Genomic DNA, 23,335 nt, shown 5'->3' on the forward strand with positions numbered 1-23,335 from the left:
CATTGAATCAGCTTGTGTTTGAAGCCTCGGTTTACCTTCTCTGTTGCACACAAACAGCCTGTGTGTTAATTCTCCATTTAGTTTATGTTTAGCCGTTGATTTTCTTACGGTGAAACCAGCTTTTTCAGCATAACTTTCATACATAACTAAGGCTTCCTCGAGTGAATTAAACACGGTGCCTACAACCGGCTTGTGTATTGACGGAACCTCTGGTATGAAGTATCTGGTTCCATTAGGGGTGAAGAATGGAACACTTGAACCGGATGAACCTATTGAGAAAAAATATAACAATTCAATAAGGTATCTGTGATCACAAAATATGTACCAATGATAACTTATTAATCATTCATTTATTGAAAAAATGTTAATTTTAACATCTATTCAAACATGTATTTGTTAACATACATGTTCTGATGTTAACTAACGAAACAATTAGTGTGCAACTATTATGTAAAAATGTATATATAAATAATGTAAAACCACAATCTATGTATTTATGTACAACACTAATAAACATATCAGATAGTGAATTGTGTAAAACCACAGAAACATAATGTTTACATAAAGTATGTAAAACCACAAATGCATCAACTATGTAACAATTTTTTTAAAATGGTATCAATATAAACACTAGTAAACATATCAGATGAAGCATTGACGATAAATTCAATGGATAATTTATTAACATTGATGAAAAATTCAATCGATAATTTTAAGAATTTTAAAATACTAAATACCTTGATTTCGATTAGGGGTGGAATGTTCTTGATTGATATTAACATCTTCCAATTGATGAACATTAGAACACCCTGCATCGTCTGAATTGCGATGGTTCGGTAAATTGAATTCATTCGGTTCTCTCCCTTGATCGATTGGCACAGACATCGTAAATTAAAAACGTAATTTTTTTTTGAAAGGCAAATTAAAAACGTAATTGTGGAGTAACCGGCTTGTGTTCTCTCCCTTGATCGAATGACTCATTCTAGTGGGGGGAAAGAGATAGCGTAAACCATGGCCAAAATAACTGCTATGCTAGATTGTGGAGTAACCGTCGCTGTTTATCAGGCAAAAAAATGAAATTCAAAAACGGAAAACGTAATTTAGCCTGTAAATTACTGATTTACCCTCAACTATTGAGGTTCTCACGGTTCTGTATCTTTTTGGGGTTCTTAATTGAACTTTTGGCGTCTCTTTTAATGGTTAAGATGTAGTGAATCATATTGAACGCATGGCTAGGATTATATTTCAACTTCAAAAATGACTCATTTTTAGTTTTCTTATTATAGAGATAGAGATAGAGATAGAGATAGAGATTATATTATATACTAGTAAAATGACCCGTGGAACCACGAGTTTGTTTAAACGAAACAGTTTAATGATATGTTTTAGGTATTAAGTGAACGTAAATGCTAAAGTCATTTAGTTTAATGACTCGTGGAACCACATAGTCCGACTAAGAAACTCGACAGCTGAACATTTCATCAAACACCTATAATGCATATTAAACAATACACATCCAATCATAAGAGATAATATTGGTTTTCATTTTATTTTGAAAGTGTAAATTAAAATATAAACTTAGAATTGATTTTCTTCTGCCTAGCTTTTATACCTTCTCGTACTCAATTCAAAATAATTAATTAAAATAATTCAAGATTATTTAATTTTAACAATTAAAATAATTATTAATAAGATTTAATTTTAATTTAAAATTATTTATATTAATGACATCACCCACTATGCTTAGATTTTTTTCTTTTTCTTTTTAATTTTTTCTTAACAAAGAAATTAGCCTAATAATGACATAATCATTATAGAATTTTAATATTAACTATAGATTATTTCTTTTTTCGCGAAAAAAGAAATATATTAAGAAAAGCTTCGAAAGATGAAAAAAAAAAAAAATTGAAAAAACATATTCAAGAGTACCTTTCACTAGTACGATAAGATCATGAATTGATTTGAGAAACAAACCCCCTCAGAGGAAAAAAAAAAAAAAAAGCAAAAAAAAAAAAAAACACAAGCACTCGCACAAAAACACAGTTTGAATCGCATCATTTTGTATCAACTCCGATCTCCTCTCAACAAAACCTAATAACGGTAACACATGTTCCTTTTTGTATCTTCAATTAATTTTTAATAATAATTTATAATTTATTTACTTAATATTATTTTCGTCGATCGAGCTTCGACCTGATTGTTATATTGTAACTTTTATTTAATACAGTAGTATGACTATCATTTTCTGGGTTTAAATTGTTGATTTTGTAATTATGTTGCCGTTTAGCTAATTTTAATTTTAGGTTGAATTTAATTCTTATTACTGTTCGATTTTGAATTCTGTTTGCTAGTTTTTTAATAGAAATCTGTTCAACCATTATTATTAGTTATCTTTTTCTGTTTGTGCCTTAGATCTATTTTTATTGTATGAAATTTTGGTTAGGGTTTGACTTTTGAAGTGTGTATATATACAGTTGAAGCATATATTAATAATAACTAAATGTTATTAAAACTCTGCTGTATTGTTAACTGTATTCGCGAGGAAGGCAAAAGTATTTATCTGTTTGTCTTTCATATTTTATGAACTAATTATAACATATATTTTTTTTATAGAAACTCGTCATATTATGATAGCATCCCATATTTGTTAGCACTGTTGAATTTTGACGTTCACCTTGCGCGGGCACACACGTAAAGCGTACGTTAATACTTGTAAGTTGTAATGTATATTTGAAATATGTATATCATGAGTTAAATAATATATTAATATATCCTTATATAGTCTATAAAGATTACGTAAGTATGAAGTGGAAACAAATTGATGCTTGTCCCGCTATGAAACTATTGTCCATCACGGGCTTCTAACAATGGCATCAGCAATCGTTTATTATTTTATGTAATTTTATCTAAGTGAAAAGTAGAAATTAAAGTATGTCTGTGTTAAATTAATGAGCGAATAAATCGAATGATCATTGGTGTGATGAAAGCATCCATCATCGTAACTTAGTCACCTTTGGCCAATGGTATGTATGCATCTGTACGGCCTTATGTTACTTGTTTAAGTCTTATAAAAAACATCAATTATCAGTTTGTGAACTGTTTGATATATCTTTTCCATTTGATTTGTAAGTTTTCCTTAATAAACAAAAGAATGGAACATGAAGATGTTATCTTCCAATCTTTTTGTTGAGATATTCAATTGAAAGTTGTGAACGTTCAGTTACCGTTTTAACATATTTACCTAAAAGAACTATGATTCACATATGGGCATCCTAAATTGTTTAATCTAAGCTTTCTTACATGTTTGCTTACTCACTAACTTTGCGGTTTATAATAAGTATATTTATTACCAGTATAACTTGGTTTTAACAGTCGATGTTTGACTTAAGTAAGATTTTCCTTTGTATTCTCACGGGATATCATTTTAGTATGGTATATATATGCGTGCGTCTTGTTAATCATTTTTGGTTACTATATTTATGCAGGTTTTTCTATATCATTGTTTGACTAGTCAATCTTGACAATCAGTTGACTTTCATTGACTTGATGGCTGAAGATCAATTAAATTACGGAGACGAGGAAGTTGGCGGGTCGCAAAAGATGCCATATCATGGTGATGTGGCAATTCCTGCGCTTGCAGATGATGAAATTGGAGGTGAGGATGATGAATACGATGATCTCTACAACGATGTTAATGTCGGAGAAGGTTTCCTGCAAATGCAACGGTCTGAGTCACTACCGTCTGCTAATGTGGGAAACGGAGGGTTTCATGGTCAAAAAGTCAATATCCAGGAAACCAGACCCGAATCAGTGGTATCACAAGATATGAACATACCTGGTGTTGCAACTGAAAACGTATATCCAAGTTCTGGGTCCCGGTCACAGGATAATAAGCAGGGGATGACTGTTGATCTTATGCAAAAAAGAACGGTTCCTCAAGTGAATAATGATATGAGTTTTCGAGGATCAGTTTCGGTACCTCAAAAGCCTCATGTTGATCCTGTTAGTATGTCGGTGACTGTCGCAAACGACCCGCTGCCTATGATGAACTCTAATGTGGGCCATAGTCAAGGTGCTCCTCAAATGATGGGTAATCAGATGGGAGCTAATAATGTGAATATGACACGACCTATTGTTAATGAGAATCAAGCTCGACCACCAGCAGAAAATGGTGCTACAACGCTCTTTGTTGGGGAGCTGCACTGGTGGACCACAGATGCTGAGCTGGAAAATGTGTTATCCCAATATGGAAGAGTTAAAGAGATAAAGTTTTTTGATGAAAGAGCTAGTGGTAAATCAAAAGGATATTGTCAAGTTGAGTTTTTTGAATCGGGATCTGCTGCTGCATGCAAAGATGGGATGAACGGTTATGTTTTTAACGGAAGACCTTGCGTGGTGGCGTTTGCGTCCCCGCAGACGATGCGGCAGATGGGCGCTTCGTATGCTAATAAGAATCAAGGACCGGCTCAATCTCAGCCGGACCCACTGGGGAGAAGACCTATTAATGACGGGGTGGGCAGAGGCGGCGGAAATAATTTTGCTAGCGGTGATGGAGGGCGGAATTACGGTAGAGGTAATAATTGGGGACGCGGAGGATTTATGAACAGGGGTGGTGGGCATATGAGAAGTAGAGGTGGTATGGGTCCGAAGAATGTAAACACTCCCGGGTTTGGAAGTGGGCCTCCCGCAGGGGGTTTCGGTGGTCCGCCTGGTGGTTTCATGCATCCTCAAGGTATGATGGGTGGTGGTTTTGATCCAACATATATGGGTCGTGGAGCAGGCTATGGTGGGTTTCCGGGTTCTGGTTTTCCGGGTATGATGCCTCAGTTTCCTGGCGTTAATACGATGGGGCTAGCCGGGGTGGCCCCACATGTGAACCCTGCTTTCTTTGGGCGAGGGATGGGTGCAGGTGCAGGTGGTATGGGGATGATGGGGCCCACTGGAATGGAGGGAGCTCAAGGAGGATTGTGGGGTGACTCGAACATGGGTGCGGGTGGGTGGGGAGGTGGTGAAGACCATGGTCAACGGACACGAGAATCGAGTTATGGCGGTGAAGATGGTGGCTCGGAATATGGGTATGGTGGAGAGGCAAGCCATGAAAAAGGAACTCGTTCGAATGCGGTTTCTCGGGAGAAAGAAAGAGGGGCGGAACGTGAATGGTCGGGAAATTCCGAGAAACGACACCGTGATGATCGGGATTGGGATCGGGATCGGGATCGGGATCATGAACGGGAGAGGTACGATAATAAGGACTATAAATACAAAGAGGAAAAAGATAACTATAGGGACCATCGTCATAAGGAGCGGAGTTCAGGTTATGAAGATGACTTTGACCGTGGTCACTCTTCTACACGGTCCAGGAGCCGATCCCGAGCCAACCCTGAAGAGGATCACAAGTCTCGGTCTCGGGATGCAGATTATGGGAAACGAAGACGCATGCGTGCAGAGTGACGTAATCAATCTGTTTAATCTTGTTGTAGGATCTTCGAGCCTTAAAGTTGTTGCTGTGTCGTTACACCTTATGCAGAATCGGCATCCGAATTCAAAGTAAGTTCTACACATTTGGAGGAGGCGTATATTATTATCCCTACAGACTTCAATCCTATATCGTTGTGGTAAACTATATTTGTAGTTTTTTTGTGAATTTCTTTATTTGGTTGGACATCTACTACCCTGATGCTAACCCATCTTTATGGGTTACTAATAGTTCTGCCATGACCTCTCTTTAAAGTGACCTTGAGAAGTCAAACTTATGTTTATTTTTTTGTATATTTTTTGATAGCCGTGTTATAAGTTATGTGCTAACAAATATAATGTGCAACTGATAGCAAGCATAATCACATAGATTCAGAGTGCAGTTAGAATGCCTAGTTATTCATGTCCTTGGTATATAGTATAAATATCGATACTAGCCTACATAAATCTGGTGTTAAGTAAGTTGGGTCGAAATTGCCACCTCTCTTTTATCTTGCCTCAGTAGCGTAGACTTCATTTGTACTATATATGAATTTGTTGGTGGTAGTTTACTAGTTCTTGGCAACTTCATTTATCTTGCCAGTAGCGTATGCTTGAGCCCTTCAGTAGTAATGTTTCAGAATATAGTTGAATGCCTGAATGAGTCGTGTTTGGATACCCTTTTGCTTGTTGGAACTAAAGTTCCCAAATTGTAGGTGTGTTGGGTCATAAAAGTCCCCCGACTAGGCCGACTTCTCCTTGACTAGTCGGGATTTTGATGTAGTCCGACTAGTCTCCGGATTGGTCGATTTACATGGTCATAGTTATCAGAAGTCCAATTTAGTCGATCAAAGTCGAATTCATTAGTTCAAAGTCGGATTTATTCGGTCAAATACAGTCAAAATCAAAGTTGGTCAGCGTCGATTAGTCCTGATTGTGACGTTTTTATTGTCAGTTTTCTTTTGAAGGTAGTCATGCTTTTGATTCCATGGTGACAAACCTGTTACACGACTTTAATTGTAGATTGCAAAATAAATTTGTACAATTATTAGCATGATAATAATCTGGGAATAGTGAGGGAGAAGATTGTTTGGCTTGTTGGTTGGGTGGTTCATTGGTGGATTAAAATATAAATTTATATTTAACTCGGGTGCTTTTCTCGTTAATCGTATTCAGGGAACAGAACGGCAAAAACCCTTTGTGTTTTGACCCGGATGAAGCCGACTTGATTCATTGCTTTCTTTGGATTCTAAGAAAATTGGCTAAGTTAAATTTTGCATCAAGTGGTCTGCACAGAAATAGTGCATTGTATATCGCTTTTTACTTGTAAAATTACCAAATTTGTCATGCGGGCTATGTTTTCGTCTAGGATATAGTATTGGGTATGCAATCCCCTTTTTTCAGTTGTAATTACCTACCGTTGTAATTTATAATTTATGCAGTATGTATTTGTTTGTAAGTGTAAGCTCCGAAAGGGAGATGTAATGTGTAGATCATGTTAGTTTTAGGCCGTCATGCTCTTCGGTTGCTTCTGTATTTTAGAAGGCTGCAATCGAAAAAAGTTTTGCATGTATGCTTATAGCTTTTCAGTTGTACATTGTAACATGTTTTCTTTTGTAATTTAGTATGCTTATAGCTATTTAGTTGTACATTGGTAACATGATTTTTTTTTTAAACTTGGTTATAAATTTATTCTCGGGTAGGAATACATGTTTTGTACTAAACTTGTTGTACATTAATCACCACTGGGCTGAAAATGTGACAAATTTCAGTTCAAAATAATCACTTGCAGCAAATTTCTTGCTTTTTTTTTTCTTTCTGAGGGGATGTTATCGCCTCTGGTTAGTTATCTCGATCGTGTAACGAGTTGTTACGTAATGATGTGGAGTGTTGCTGGCAAAATGTTTTGGCCTTGTAGGTTTCATGTTGTGTTTCAGTATGTAATATTTGTAGTGTATTTAGAACAACGTTAGCTTATGAGGTTGATCAACTCATATAGTTTGTGCGCCTTTGTTATGACTGCCAGAGATACGTAGTTAAAATCACTAAAATTTGATGAACATATACTTCTTAAAATGGGGTGATTTCGCTTCATCATGTGTATGAACTTATGTTTATAATAGTAATTTGAGGGTGAATGTGTCAAGGGGTGTATAAAATGACACGGTTGATAGGTAGGAGAGTTTGTGTAGTAGTGTAATGAAATATGGATATATATGCATGTAATTTTATGTTTCCAAATCATAGATGCCTAAACTAAATATAGTCACAAGAAAGAATATCATCATGTAGATTTCCATAGTGTATTTTAATTACATAATTAATGAAACATATTTTCACCGAGTGGTGGAAATATTCGACTGCCAATCAGTGAGGGGTTTAAACACTTGAAGGTTTAACTATTAATGACCCTCGTCGAGATGATCTCGACATTGTGGTTAAACATATCCACTGTCATCAAACTATTCCGGCCTCGCGACGGCCCTACGAGTGATGAGAGGCATAGAAGTTGAATGACCTTGTCAGGTGTCTGGTGTGTAGGGTTTACTCTTTTATTTATAGAGTGGTTGTTATGATTTTGAAGGGAAGATAATGGATCGACCACAAACCAAGTCCAAGTGTGATCCCAAATGGATGTGTGATGGCTTATCAACAATGATGTAGTGAGGAAAATCTGATATAATCACTCATTATTAGTGAGATTATGATTATAATTAACTATTTCAATTTTCAACAAACCTCATTTGAGCTTTGATCAACGGATTTTTTGTATCTAATTACATAACGGATCATTGAGATGATATCAAAAGGTAAATAAGATAATCACGAAGTTACCTCGTCACTAACATGTACGGATACATCTAGTTGCATTACATTACAATGACTTTGTGCTCCGAAATTAACTGGCAATATAATAAAAACAAATTATTTCCGACAAATGAATGAGACGTTGTAGTTGAGGGACTACTTATGTAGTTTTTCGTTTTTATATGTGTACCCATAAAGGATCCAACCCGACCCATCGGGGTCCAGTCATTGGACCGACTTGAAACCGGGTTATAAATAAAAAATCAAACCGCATAAATCTCAGTTTTCTCGCGCGTTTTCTAGTTTTCGTTTCTCTGATCTTAAGATAAGAATCACAAACCCTAGGTACGTTTCTTCCTATTTTTCTACTTCCTTTTACTGATAAGCTATATGTTGTGATTTAGCGTACTTTCAAGACCCGAGAAATTAATAGAACAATTAAGCAATAAATAAAGACACAAGATTTTACGTGGTTCGGCGTGAGGCCTAGTCCACGGGCGGAAGCAGGGAAGGATTTTCTTAGCAAATATGACAAACTCGAGGTTACAGTGTATCACTCAATCTAGGATCTAAAATACTAACAACATATTTAGACCGCTCACTAGATTATAACACTTCCCTCTTAACTCACTCGTATAGAATTTTGATTAACAATTCTATACCTCACTCTTTTCTCTATACTACTTTTACAAGAGTTAATTAAACTCTTTCAAGTATGGGATGATCAAAATGAAATTCATGCACTTCCTTTTATAGTTGAACTTGTATTTTAGGAATAAGACTTCAAATTGCATACCCCTTCCATTTGTCATTTGTTTAAAACAAGTTGTAAACAAGTTGTCAACAAGTTGTAAGTTCTAGTGCATCCCCTTTCTTTGACTTGTAATACCAATATGTATACAATTTGAATTTGACATCTCAAATACAACTCATAACATAGTTGGCATTCTAGAGTTTACTAGATAATAGTTTTCATGCATGTATGTAGTCTTCATTCTAGTGTGAAACCAAGTTGGAATTGAGTCAACAAAACCATTGTGGGCTTGACCAAAGCACCATCCAACAAATCTCCACCTTGACGAACATTCCACGCCTTTGCTATCCTCTCTCAATCTCCGCTTCCTTCCAGCCCCTGAGGGCTCATCACTTTTGAATACCGTGAATGCCAACCAAGTCCAAGCAATGTTTGAATTTGATTGTAGTAACTACCTTCGTCAACATATCTGCTGGATTATCTGATGTTCTAATCTTTCTCACAATTATAACCCCTTTAGATATTACTTCGCGAATAAAGTGATACCTTATGTCTATGTGCTTGGTTCTTTCATGATACATTTGATTTTTAGTCAAATGTATCGCACTCTGATTATCACAAAGCACAATAGTCTGATCTTGTCGTATACCAAGATCACTAACCAAACCCCTCAGCCACTTTGCTTCTTTCACACCCTCTGTCATAGCCATGTATTCTGCTTCAGTTGTGGACAAAGCAACAGTCGATTGTAATGTTGCTTTTCAACTAACAGCACATCTTTCGAGAGTAAAAACATACCCAGTCTGAGACCTTCTCCGATCCAAATCACTAGCATAGTCTGAATCAACGTATCCGGTAACATTAGTATTACCACCGCTATCAAATACTAAGCCAATATCGGTTGTCCCTTTAAGGTACCGAAGAATCCATTGCACCGCTTGCCAATGAGCTTTCCCTGGACGATCCATATATCTGCTCACCACGCTTACCGCTTGTGCAATATCCGGTCTAGTACATACCATAGCATACATGATGCTACCCACAGCACTAGCATATGGAACATGTGACATATGCTCCACCTCCTCCTCAGTTTCCGATGACAACGCCGATGAAAGTTTGAAATGTGCAGCAAGTGGAGCACTAACCGGTTTGGAGTTATCCATCCCAAAACGCTGAAGAACCTTCTCAAGATATTTATTTTGTGACAAATACAATTTTCCTTCACGTCTATCTCTGATAATCTCCATTCCCAATATCTTCTTAGCTGCACCCAAATCTTTCATCTCAAACTCAGTTTTGAGTTGAGATTTTAACTGATCGATCTCAGACATGTTTTTCGAAGCAATCAACATATCATCCACATATAACATCAAATAACGTACGAGCCATCGGGAAGCTTCTTGTGATATACACAACTATCATAATTACTCTGTGAGTAAGATTTACTAGTCATGAATACGTCAAACCGCTTATACCATTGTCGAGGTGATTGCTTCAAGCCATATAATGACTTTTTCAACAAACAAGCATAATATTCCTTTCCTTGGACAACAAATCCCTCTGGCTGGCGCATAAAGATCCGTTCCTCCAACTCACCATGTAAAAATGCCGTCTTGACATAAAATTGTTGCAACTCCATATCAAGTAAAGCAACCATGGCAAGTAACACGCGGATAGAGGTATGCTTTACGACCGGTGAGAAAACTTCATTAAAGTCAACTCCCTCTCTCTGAGTAAAGCCTTTTGCTACAAGGCGTGCTTTAAACCTTTCATCTTCTACACCCGGAATTCCGTCCTTCTTTTTGAAGATCCATTTGCATCCAACAATCTTCTGACCTTTTGGCGGTTTCACCAGCTCCCACGTATGATTTTTATAAAGAGACTCCATCTCTTCATTCATAGCTACAGACCACTTTGCAGATTCTGTGCTACTAATAGCTTCACGATATGTAGCAGGTTCTTGAACCTCTATATCTTCTGCCATGCTCAAGGCATAAGCTACCAAATCTTCATGCCCAAACCGTTGTGGTGGTTTTATTGCTCGTCGTTCTCTATCTCTTGATAGATTATAATTTCGTAGATCATGTTGCTCATCTGACTGATCATCTGGTGTCATATGATCAACACCAGAATCATGTACGTCTTCTACAACGGGCTCGATAGGAGTATCTTGAACTACTCCTTGTTAAACTTCTATTTCTTACTCCACCTGCTCCTCAACTTCACGATCTTTTCCAGCAACTACTTGTTCTTCCTCTGTCTTTTTCAACATAGCAGACTCGTCAAATGTCACATCCCTGCTGATAAGAAATCGGGATGATTTATCATCAGGGCACCACAATCTATAACCCTTCACCCCATCTGCATACCCTAGAAATATGCATCTTTTGGCCATCGGCTAAAGTTTACCATCTTTCACATGAGCATAAGCAGGACAACCAAATATCTTCAAATCACTGTAACTTGCAGGGGAACCTGACCATTTCTTCAAAGGAGTTTGACAATCAATTGCCGTTGATGGAGACCGATTTACCAAATAACAAGCTGTGTTGACAGCTTCAGCCCAAAATATATTTGGTAATTTTGCATTTGAGAGCATACACCTCGCTCGCTCAAGGAGCGTTCTATTCATCAGTTCTGCAACGCCATTCTGTTGTGGTGTAAACCGCACTGTGTGATGTCTCACAATGCCTTCGTTCTTGCAGAACTCATTGAATTCGCCTTTGCAGAATTCCAGTCCATTGTCAGTTCTCAAGCGCTTGATGAACTTTCCAGTCTGCTTCTCTATCATCATCTTCCATTGCTTGAAATTGACAAAGACTTCATCCTTACGTTTAAGGATATAAACTCACACTCTTCTCGAATAGTCATCAATAAAGGTTAACATGTATCTCGCACCACCTTTTGAAGGAACAGGAGATGGACCCCAAAGATCTGAATGGATATAATCCAAAGTACCTTTCGTCCTGTGAACGGTTGTGCCAAACTTTATTCGGCTCTGTTTTCCGAATACACAATGCTCGCAGAATTCCAATCTTCCGATATTCTGAACGCACAGCAAACCTCGTTTACTAAGCTCCATCATTCCTCTCTCGCTCATGTGCCCAAGGCGCATGTGCCATAACTTCGTGGTATCTACATCTTTATCCGATGAAGAAACTCCAGCTGCACCAGTAACCGTGATACCCTTTAACAGGTAAAGGCCATTACACCTTTCACCTTTCATCACGACAAGTGCACCTTTTGAGACTTTTAATCCTCCACCTCGAGCTCGATAATCGCAGCCGATGGAATCCAACGTACCCAAAGAAATAAGATTCTTTCTCAATTCTGGAACATGCCTGACTTCTGTCAAAGTCATCACCGTGCCATCATACATCTTGATTTGGACCGTTCCTATTCCAACAACGTTACAAGCCACATCGTTTCCCATAAGGACTTTACCACCATTTATTTCTTGATAGGTGGTAAACCAATCCCTAATAGGACACATGTGATAAGAACAACCCGAGTCAAGAATCCACTCGTCACTCGAGCGGCCATCGGTAACACTAAGAACATTTGCGCCATCAGAATCATTTTCTGCAACCGCGGCAACTTTATTGGCTACCGCTGCATTCCAAGTCTCTCTTTTTCCTTTTAAGTCTGGACAGTCTCTACGCATGTGACCTTCCTTGTGACAATTGTAACACTTGATCATTCTAGATCTTGGTTTCGATCTAGAACGACCTTTGTTGTTACTACTTGGTGCTCTATCATTACTTCTTCCTCTCACCACCAAACCATTTGCACTTTCTTCCACATAATCCGCCGAGGATTTCTTCCTTAACTCAACAGAGTTCAAGGTAGATTTGACATCCTCCATGGAAATAGTATCTTTACTATATAGTAGAGTGGTAACCAAATGCTCGTATGATTTTGGCAAGGAACATAAGAAAATTAATGATTGATCTTCATCGTCAATTTTCACACCAATATTATTCAAGTCCAAAATTATTTTATTGAACTCATCGATGTGACCATTTAATGAACCTTCTTTCATCCGAAGAGTATACAACCGTTGTTTCATATACAACCGGTTCGTGAGACTCTTAGTCATATATAGAGTTTCTAGTTGTTTCCAAAGTCCAGCCGGTGTGGTTTCTGCCGCAACTTCTCTAAGCACACAATCGGCAAGATTTAGAATAATCATGCCGTGTGCCTTTTCCAGAAGTTCGTCCTTCTCTTCGTCTGTCAACTTTTCGGGTAGATGTTCTCTCCCTTTCAAAGCTAACAAATAACCTTGTTGGCTCAGTATAGCCCGCATCTTCATTCGCCAAAGACCAAAATCGTTCTGGCCATTAAATTTCTCTACATCGGACCTGATTATCGTCATCTTGTATATTTAATCACAGCTACGCTCTGATACCAGTTTTTTGTGATTTAGCGCACTTTCAAGACTCGAGAAATTAATAGAACAATTAAGCAATAAATAAAGACACAAGATTTTACGTGGTTCGGCGTGAGGCCTAGTCCACGGGCGGAAGCAGGGAAGGATTTTATTAGCAAATATGACAAACTCGAGGTTACAGTGTATCACTCAATCTAGGATCTAAAATACTAACAACGTATTTAGACCGCTCACTAGATTATAACACTTCCCTCTTAACTCACTCGTATAGAATTTTGATTAACAATTCTATACCTCACTCTTTTCTCTATATTACTTTTACAAGAGTTAATTAAACTCTTTCAATTATGGGATGATCAAAATGAAATCCATGCACTTCCTTTTATAGTTGAACTTGTATGTTAGGAATAAGACTTCAAATTGCATACCCATTCCATTTGTCATTTGTTTAAAACAAGTTGTAAACAAGTTGTCAACAAGTTGTAAGTTCTAGTGCATCCCCTTTCTTTGACTTGTAATACCAATATGTATACAATTTGAATTTGACATCTCAAATACAACTCATAACATAGTTGGCATTCTAGAGTTTACTAGATAATAGTTTTCATGCATGTATGTAGTCTTCATTCTAGTGTGAAACCAAGTTGGAATTGAGTCAACAAAACCATTGTGGGCTTGACCAAAGCACCATCCAACACTATATCTGTTATACAATGAAACCCGTGAGGATTACTATATTATTGATAACTATATATAGACATTACATGGAAACCTCTAGAAACTCTAAACCCACAGACGGGCCGGGCCTATACTCTAACACTTCCCCGCAGTTCGAACGGCGAAATCGTGAAAGTTCGGACTGGAGAAAACGCTAACAAATAAACAAAAATAACTTCTTCTTTTTTTTCTCGAATTTTTTGCACCGAATTGATTGATAGTCGTTGATTGGTTGCGTTGCTTGACTGCGTTTCCTTTTCTGTAACTTTTTTTTTTACGTCGTGGCTTGCTTGCCTAAGGGTTGAGCAGGACTTGGGCTTTGAACTTTTATCGCCGATACAATCTTCTTCAACGCTGCAAAACAAGAGAGTTTTTTGTGTGTGTGTATATATTCCTCTTTTTTCGGGATTTGAAACCTAGTCAAGCTAGGCGGCTCAGCCCCACGCCGATTATTAATAGAAAAAAAAGTTGTTACCTAATAAATAATATAAACTAAGAAAGTCGTCCGTATTTTATTTTTATTGGATTGTTCATGATCTTATTTTGTATAAAGAAGAAAAAAGAAAAGAAAAAAAAACCACATGTTTTGCGATTGGCTTGGTAGAAAAGGCATAAAAAAAATATGAAGTAGAAAAAGAACAAAATATATATAGAAAGAAAAGATTGGCGGCTATTTGTGAAAGAATATGTATGTTATTGGTTTACTGCTAAAAAAGAAGAAGATGTATGTTATTGGTTTACAGCTAGGAGTGGATGATAAATAATACAGATCCTATGCACCGAAGATTAATTGAAGAAGTAACTCGGTGATTTGGATGCCATAAAATTGTTACAAAGAAAAAGATAAAAGAAGTTGACGGGTGGTGTAGAGCGGCTCATGGCGGCCGACTAGGTCTCGGGATCAGACCTTAAGCTCTTGATACCATGTTATACAATGAAACCTGTGAGGATTACTATATTATTGATAACTATATATAGACATTACATGGAAACCTCTAGAAACCCTAAACCCACAGACGGGCCTGACCTATACTCTAACAATATCATATCCTGTAACCCTATAAGATTAACGAACAATTTCGGTTCATATTTGTTATCCATGCTTCTAATTTTTTAGGTTTTCGATTAGGTTTTATGTTATATTAATCCGTATCGTTTTCTCTCTAGGTTTTATTGCTGTCGATTCACTTAGGCATGTGCTAGTTTCTGTTATTATTATTTTCTATCGTTGTCTAATATTGTATATGTATATTAGTATATGTACGTTCGTAGATTTTAGTAGTTTTGGTTTGTATTTGTTTCAGTTTTTGAAAGAGTAAATGGAATCAGAATTATCTCCGATTCCGATTACTTCTGATACTGAGTTTTATGGTGGAAACAATCGGTTTGAGGATTATAAAAGAGAAATTTCTGCTAATCGTGAGGATGAGAATGAGAATGCTGATGCTATTGATAGAGAGGACGGTTACAAATGGAGGAGGTTGAATGAAGAAGATGAATATGAGTTGTCTCCATACGAGCAGAAAGAACGAAATATCTTGAAATTATTACTCAAGGTTAAGAACGGTACTCCTTTACAGAGGGAAACTGCTTCAAGACAGCTCGCTGATAAGTCGCGTGAATTTGTTGCTGGGCCGTTGTTCGATCGTATACTTCCTTTGCTTACGCAGCCTACTTTGGAGGACCAGGAAAGACACTTGCTGTTAAAGCTTATAAACAGAGTAGTATACAAGTTAGATGAGCTTGTACGACCTTATGTGAACGAGATACTAGTTGTTATAAAACCTTTGTTGATTCATGAAGACTATTATGCTCGTGTACAGGGTCGAGAAATTATTTCTACTCTCAGTAAGGCTGCCGGGTTAGCCTCTATGATTGCTGTAATGCGTCCAGATATTAATAACATTGATGAACATGTGAGGAATACAATTGCAAGGGCTTTTAGTATTGTTGCATCATCAATTGGGGTCCATGCACTTTTACCTTTTTTAAAAGAAGCGTGTCGAAGTAGGAGATCATGGCAAGATAGGCATACTGGTATCAAGATTGTTCAGCAAATTGCTATACGAACAGGGTGTGATGTGGGTCCACACTTAATGGATCTTGTGAAGATTATCAAACATGGTTTAAATGATGAGAATCAGAATGTTAGAATAATCGTTGCTCTCTCATTGGCTGAACTTGCTGAGGTGGCAGCACCATATGGTGTTCAGAGCTTTGTCTCGGTTCTCAAGCCTTTGTTGAAGGGTATACGGTCTTATAAAGGAAAGGTTTTTGCTGCCTTTGTGAAGGCAATTGGATCGATCATTACTTTAATGGATGATGCCTTTCATACCAGACACTATGCGAAGGAAGTCATGTTTGTACTTGTCGGTGAGGAGTTTGAGTTTGAAGATGATGAAATGAAGAAAATTGTGCTTAAAGTGGTGAAACAATGTGTGAGTACTGAAGGTGTTGATGCAGGTTTCATTCGCGTTTGTAAGCTTTCGTTGTTTTTCAGAAGCTTTTGGGTCAGAAGGATGGCTTTGGATCGAAGAAACTGTAAGCAGCTCGTTGAGACAACTGTTGAGATTGCAAACAAAGTTGGTGTTCATGGTGTTCTGTCTAGAATAGTTGAAGGCTTAAAAGATGAAAGTGAACCGTATAGAAGAATGGTTATGGAAACAATCGAGAAAATTGTAGCGAATCAGAGTGCATATGATATCAATCCACGTTTAGAGGAACTACTTATTGATGGTATTTTGTACGCCTTCGAAGAACAAACTAGTGATGATGATGATAATGTGCTGCTAAATGGGTTTGGTACTGTTGTAAACTCCCTTGGACAACGAGTAAAACGATACCTTAATCGAATTTGTGGTACTATAACGCAGCGTCTAAACAACAGAACAAGTACTAAAGTCAGACAACAGGCTGCAGATCTGATTTCAAGAATTGTATGGGTCATGAAACAATGCGAGGAAGAACAACTAATGGTGCAACTCGGGGTTGTGTTGAATGAAAATTTAGGTGAAGAAAATCCAGAAGTTTTGGGATAGATATTGGGTGCTCTTAAAGCAATTGTGAATGTAATCGGTATGAGGAAGATGAGTCACCCGATAAAAGTGGATTTACTCCAACGTTTAACCCTAATCTTGAAAAACTGCGATGTTTTGGTCCAGGAGAATTGCATTGATCTTATAGGTTGTATTGCAGAACGTGGTGCAGAGTTTGTTACTTCAAGTGAGTGGATAAGGATCTGTTTTGAGCTTCTTGAGATGTTAAAGGCCCACGAGAAGGGTATTCGGTGGGCTATTGTGAACACATTTGGGTCCATTGCGAAAGCTATTGGGCCCCAGGTTGATGTACTGGCTACCACTCTTATAAATAATCTCGAGGTGCAAGAAAGTGTTTGCACAACTGTTATTTCTATTGCAATTGTTGCTGAAACATGCTCTCCATTCACGGTTTTACCAGCTTTAATGAATGAGTATTGTGTGCCCGAGCTGAACGTTTACAGTAGGCCTGAGTTGACTCTGTTTATCTGAGGTGCTTGATGCTTTTGACTTACATTGTAGGTCCAACTGCAGAGGAATTTGAAATTCATTTCAATTTTGTAACTGACTTGAAGGTTTTGTTGTCACTATAGAATATGAATAGCGGGTTAACTAATGTATCGTATATTGTAAATACAACTTATTGATAGTTTTATGGTATGGGGCCATGCTTAGTGCTTTTCGTTTATCATATTGGCTGCACTCGTCTCATATTAATCAGCTTATTATTAATGCTTTAGTGACCCCTTCCGAGTTAGCTTGGGTGACCCGTGATCGCTTATAAGTTCCTAGTCCAAATTTGATCATATCTAACCAGGCATGAAACATATGCGGCGTATTTTCGTGTCATTGTTATATATTTGTTAGACGGACTTATTATTCGATGGACTCCTTTGCATTTATCCATTTATCCATCCGATCATATATAGGAATTACCAGTGACGGATCTAGGAATTGTAGTCACTGGTGTCACTAGTTAAAAGTTCAAAATTTTTTACAACTATCTAGTGGTAAGTGGCGGATCTAAATTTTTTTCCCCCTGCGGGGGCGAAACAAACAACAAAAATCTAAAATTTACGGAGTACATTTTATAAATATGAGAGCACACGACAATGAAGACTCCATCCTCCGAGGCCATGATATGAGCTGATAACTACAAGGAAAATGTATTCAAGTAATGTCACCACAATTGCATCGAACACTTTGCGGTTTTTATTGTTATTTTATATATTCAAGTGAAATTATTTATTTGTCAAAATGTAAAATAAAATGATAAAAATTAAAAAAAGTAGTATACTTTTTTTAAATTTATAACAAGTATATTAATTAATATAATTAATAAATTAAAAATGAATGTCACAAAAAGATAAAATGGAAGGTTTAATTTATTTATTTCATTAATAATAAGTACTCCAATAATATTAGTAATAGGGAAAAAAATAGGCAAATTACATAATGGATGGGATGACCCATGGGGTAGTGTGTACTGGTGTGTAGCACCTTTTCATTTTATGGTAATTTTAAAATCCAACTAAAGGTTTGTACAACAAGCTGTAACGCAAGTACTCCGTACTATAAAGCTAATTTAATATTGTACCCAATATTCATTTTTCCTCTCTCTAACTTTACTTTTACTGATACTTCTTCTTCTTCATCTACTTACCTCCCATGAATTCTTCTCTGTAATTTAAATGATAAAAAACCAAAATTCTGCAAGTGATGCACTTTAAATATGGATACCCTTTGCATCGACCTTGTGCCCCACCTCTAGTGCCGGCACTAGTGGCAGTGGTGACACTCAACCAAATTTACACTACCCAATAGTATAACTAATTAAAAGCTCAAATTTTTTTCTACTACATTCTACATCTCAGTGGTGGCACGTGCTACCAGCCTACCACTACTTGGTATATAGATCCGCCCCTGGGAATTACATAACCTAATGTAAACACCAAGTTAATGGACTAGACTAAAAGACACTTATAGATCGGGCTTACATAAATAATATAAATGGATAAATGCAAAGATACTTAAAATAAGTATTTTTTTTTTTTTGACAAAAATAACTAAAACTCGTATAGAAACGAAGTCGTTTTTAAAATGAAAACGTACTCAACGGCGAATACAAAAGAACGGGGCAATGGGAAAGCTATCATACCTGAAAAGCAACTATTTAAACAATACTATTACTATTACTATTATTATTATTATTATTATTATTATTATTATTATTATTATTATTATAATAATAATAATAAACTTAAAAGTTTTAAAACTTACAAAAAATTAGTGGGAAGCCTAGAGACAATCTGGGCCCCCACACCTCTAGCAATAGCAAAACCTATCCTAGTAAAAATATGAGCAGCAGCACCGGCACCAATATCTTGCACCATCGAACTCTTCTGAACCCGCTTTAGCAAAGAAACAGCCTCCTTCTCTAATTCCCCAAGGGAAGAAAATGAGAAAGGAATGAAACCATAACCAATCGCCAGACAACTAGATTCGTACTTGACCCGCTTCCGACGAGCCGCATTAATCACAGCACGTCCAGGGACAAAGTCAGAAAGCCCAGACTGTGTCAAAGGAGAAGACCCTGTCAAGTCAACACAAACATCGCGACCACAATCCCAGGAATAAAGTAACACATCTGCAGGTCTGAGGGCCCTGTCGTTCCCTCCAGACAACCCAATGTCAACCTCCTTTCTCGCTGAAATTCCAGATCGATAACAAACATCAACAAGGGAATCCCGGACAATATTATGTCGATGCTTAATACCCACCATACCAGCACAAGACACCGCGTGATCCCCGAAAATATCCCCAGTAAAAACCCTTGAACAGGCAGAACATGCCGTCGAGATAGAGAACAATGGAACACCTAACCGGTAGCACAACACACATCGGTAAGTCTTTGCGTTCATCGTCTGACCCAACCCCAAAATAGGGACTGCCCTTAGCCAAGCAGAGGTGTGATCACTCTGCTGTGATTTCCATAAGGCTGATTGTCGGGGAGATAACGAAAAAGTGGATTCTGCAGAAGCGGTAACCTTTGTGAAATAAACATCTGCCAATTTCTTCATGAGTATTGGGGCAGCGACCTCACTCGGATTACCTAAAATATCAAACCCAACCGTTTTATTAAACAGACCCAATGCATCTTCAAAAGCACGACCAAGACCAACAATACCCGCATGACGTAGGAGCTTGGTCTGCAATCCAGCAGACTGTAATCGAGAAACCAAAAAAGCATAATGACGAACATCTCCCGCAGAATAAACACCAAGCCCTCCAAATGCAAATGGCAAGGTGGCAAGCCGCCACTGCCAATCACCAAACCCAGGCCCTGAAGCAGTAACAATACGCTCCAAGGAAGATTGAAGGGCTCCATCGAAAGCGCGTTGAGCCGCCTCAAATATACTAGGAGGACAAGTACGCAAGGAAAAGTAGAGTTTAGAAACTCCCGTACATGCCCTAAGCAACAACAACTCACACTGAGGATCATCAAGCTTAGCAACCTTATCCATAAGCGCAATGGACTTGGTCACCCTTTGCATCACCAGTTCACTACTAAAACCAGGATCGGAACTTGCGGGGGCCCCAAGCAACTTAACACCATTTAAAGGCCGAGCAATATTAGGAGGAAAGACACCTACTTGCCTGCTGCGAGGGTCCTCCGTAGGCCAGAAAATTTCTGTTTTTTCAACGTTGAGATGCAGCCCAAAACGAGGCCCATCCTCCATAATCAAATGCAAAACCTTCCCCACCACCAAAGTGTCCCCAATAATAGTACCATCATCCAAATACCACGCCTGAAGACAAACCTCAAAATTATCTCTGATTTTAGAAACCAAGGGTTGTAGGACCAAAGCAAAAAGCAGCGGACCAAGGGGATCACCCTGTTGTACCCCCTGAGAAGACCATAAAGTGTGGTTCCCATAATACAATCTGGCTGGATTAGAGTAGCAAAATTCAACCCACCGAGAAATGCTCGGACAAAGGCGGCGAACTTCACGTAACATGACCGTACGATCAACTAGATTGAAGGCATTTTGAAAATCAACTAATAACATAGAGAGGCCAACATCAGAGCCACGATCCTCAATAAGCCGATTCACAGCATGAAGAATAGCCTCACCACCTGAAGAAACACCAACACCAAACTGAAGACCATCGAAGTAACTTCCCAAAGACTGGCCAACCATAGCAGCGCCAACCTTCGAAACAAGACGTCGCCAAACAGTACCCACAGCTATAGGACGAAGACCACCGCCGGGCTTGACAAGCGGTGTGAGGGGAGCACTAGCAATATACTCTCCTAATTCCATAGGGCACCTTCCAGCTAGAAAGAGATTAACGACTCCGGTAATAGAGCCAACCAACTCATCCGAGACTGCTACAGCAGCACCACTCAAGCAATCCATAAGGTGTTGTGCACGTAAACCATCCCTACCACATGAAGTGCCCCGAGGAAAACTTTTAATCTGGCCCAAAACAACAGCAGAAGTCGTAACGAGGTGAAGGTGATCAACCGTCATATCAGGCAAGGAAGGAGCGATAGAAGAAGGGTGCTTAGACAGCAAGTCCGCCAGTGTGGCGTCATTATAAGGAGCAACGCCTGATGAAGAAAGAACACGAGCTGCAGCGGTGTAATGGCCATCACAAATCTTCCTACGACACTGCTTAATATTACGCTCTTCCAAATCAAGGACCTCATCATCAACCACTGAGAACATAGGAGAATCCTCTGCCAAATACTCCCTCACAAGCTGTAAACTCCCACCCGCTGTCCCCCAAGAGCAAATAGCACGGGAAATATTCTCTTCCTGATGCCGACGCTTTATCGAAGACCTAGACTCACGACTACTCCGTGGCCGAAAGGTTTTAAGGGTACAAAGGGGTAACACCAACAAAGAGACCCAACTAGAAATGTCATCAGGCTTAGAGATCACCTTATCAATAGCACCTTTCAAAACCCGAGAAAATCCCAAACGACACTTGGGAGGGATAGACTTAACCGTGCGAAACCCCTTAGAGAACAACTGATCCAGGAGAGCCACGTCAAAACCATCATTATGATCACGCACCGAACCATCCTCAATACAAAGTCGAGCAGGAGAAGAGGGAGCTAGTGGCTTGGAAAAATTATGAAGCACAAAACGAACAACACCATTTCCCTCATCGGGGGACGGCACATTCGGGCCCCTACCATGACGGCACTTAGCACGTACCGTGTGTGTTTTGAAGCAAACACCACATAACCAAATCCCCATACGCCTAAAAGTAACATCAGCCTCAGTATAAACACTCAAATTAGAAGTAAGAGAATGTCGAGTGATATCCCGCGCATCGATACCACAATGACGATCACTAAGATGCTTGATAAGAGAACTTCTAACAAGCCTATTTCCACTCCCATTTTGACAGCCACTAAGACCCACAAAGGGACAATGAAACTTCACTGTGGCATGCGACATAACTGCACACAACCTTTAGTTGTAGTGCATAGCTAAAATGACAGAGACAAAATCCCCATACACCAATAAAATTATAACCATGAAGCCAAGAAAAAACCGGGGACTTTTAACAAACACCTTGTGGGCACAAATTCAATTGAGTAATGATACAGACTCTATCTTCTCCCAAAATCTTCCCCGTAGTTAACTAGAAAATGAAAAGCTTATAATCAGATTCTGTAAAGTATAAAAATTAGAACAGTGATTCATTTGTTCATCTTGATATCTATAGCCTACAACACTAATTACTCTTTAACATTTAGATCCAGATCTAAAAAAAGGCATATCTGAAAGCAGAGTAAGCGGCGGTTCAGATGAAGAGTATAGTCGCCGACCACCATCTAACAACCGCAGCAATCCAAATCCGGCCAAAACGATGTTGACCACCGACAGAGGTTGGAGATGATTTTGCTGCAGAAAATCTTCTTCTTATAATTGTTAATCACAATCAACCCCAACATTTGCAAGGTTCTAGCTTCAATTCCTTCACTACACAAGATTTTCACTTGCAACCCACCACCGTCGCTACTTTCAATTCCTTGTGAAAATTGGAAAAGGAAGAGTAAATTGAAGTGGATGCCAGAGAGCAAAAATAACAGTAGCTATGCCAGTAGCGATGCCAGAGAGCAAGATCAAAGCATGTTGCTTTTCAAAGATGGTAACC

At 38.3% G+C, this 23,335-nt stretch overlaps 1 protein-coding gene and 1 pseudogene across 1 annotated transcript; both read left to right on the forward strand.

Moving 5' to 3' along the window:
* Positions 1-2,003: 2,003 nt before the first annotated feature.
* Positions 2,004-7,103, forward strand: LOC139861835 (uncharacterized). Its single transcript, XM_071850358.1, has 3 exons — positions 2,004-2,100; positions 3,486-5,547; positions 6,631-7,103. Exon 2 carries the CDS (start codon positions 3,547-3,549, stop codon positions 5,449-5,451), a length of 1,905 nt encoding a protein of 634 aa, XP_071706459.1. The 5' UTR covers positions 2,004-2,100; positions 3,486-3,546; the 3' UTR covers positions 5,452-5,547; positions 6,631-7,103.
* Positions 7,104-15,442: 8,339 nt separating this feature from the next.
* Positions 15,443-17,759, forward strand: LOC139864657 (uncharacterized; annotated as a pseudogene).
* Positions 17,760-23,335: the final 5,576 nt, after the last annotated feature.

Source organism: Rutidosis leptorrhynchoides, chromosome 8, assembly GCF_046630445.1.
Source record: "Rutidosis leptorrhynchoides isolate AG116_Rl617_1_P2 chromosome 8, CSIRO_AGI_Rlap_v1, whole genome shotgun sequence".
NCBI classification, from domain to species: Eukaryota; Viridiplantae; Streptophyta; class Magnoliopsida; order Asterales; family Asteraceae; genus Rutidosis; species Rutidosis leptorrhynchoides.

Excerpts from the sequence above, each read along its gene's own strand:
- LOC139861835 (XM_071850358.1), top strand. The coding sequence starts at position 3,547 with ATGGCTGAAGATCAATTAAATTACGGAGACGAGGAAGTTGGCGGGTCG.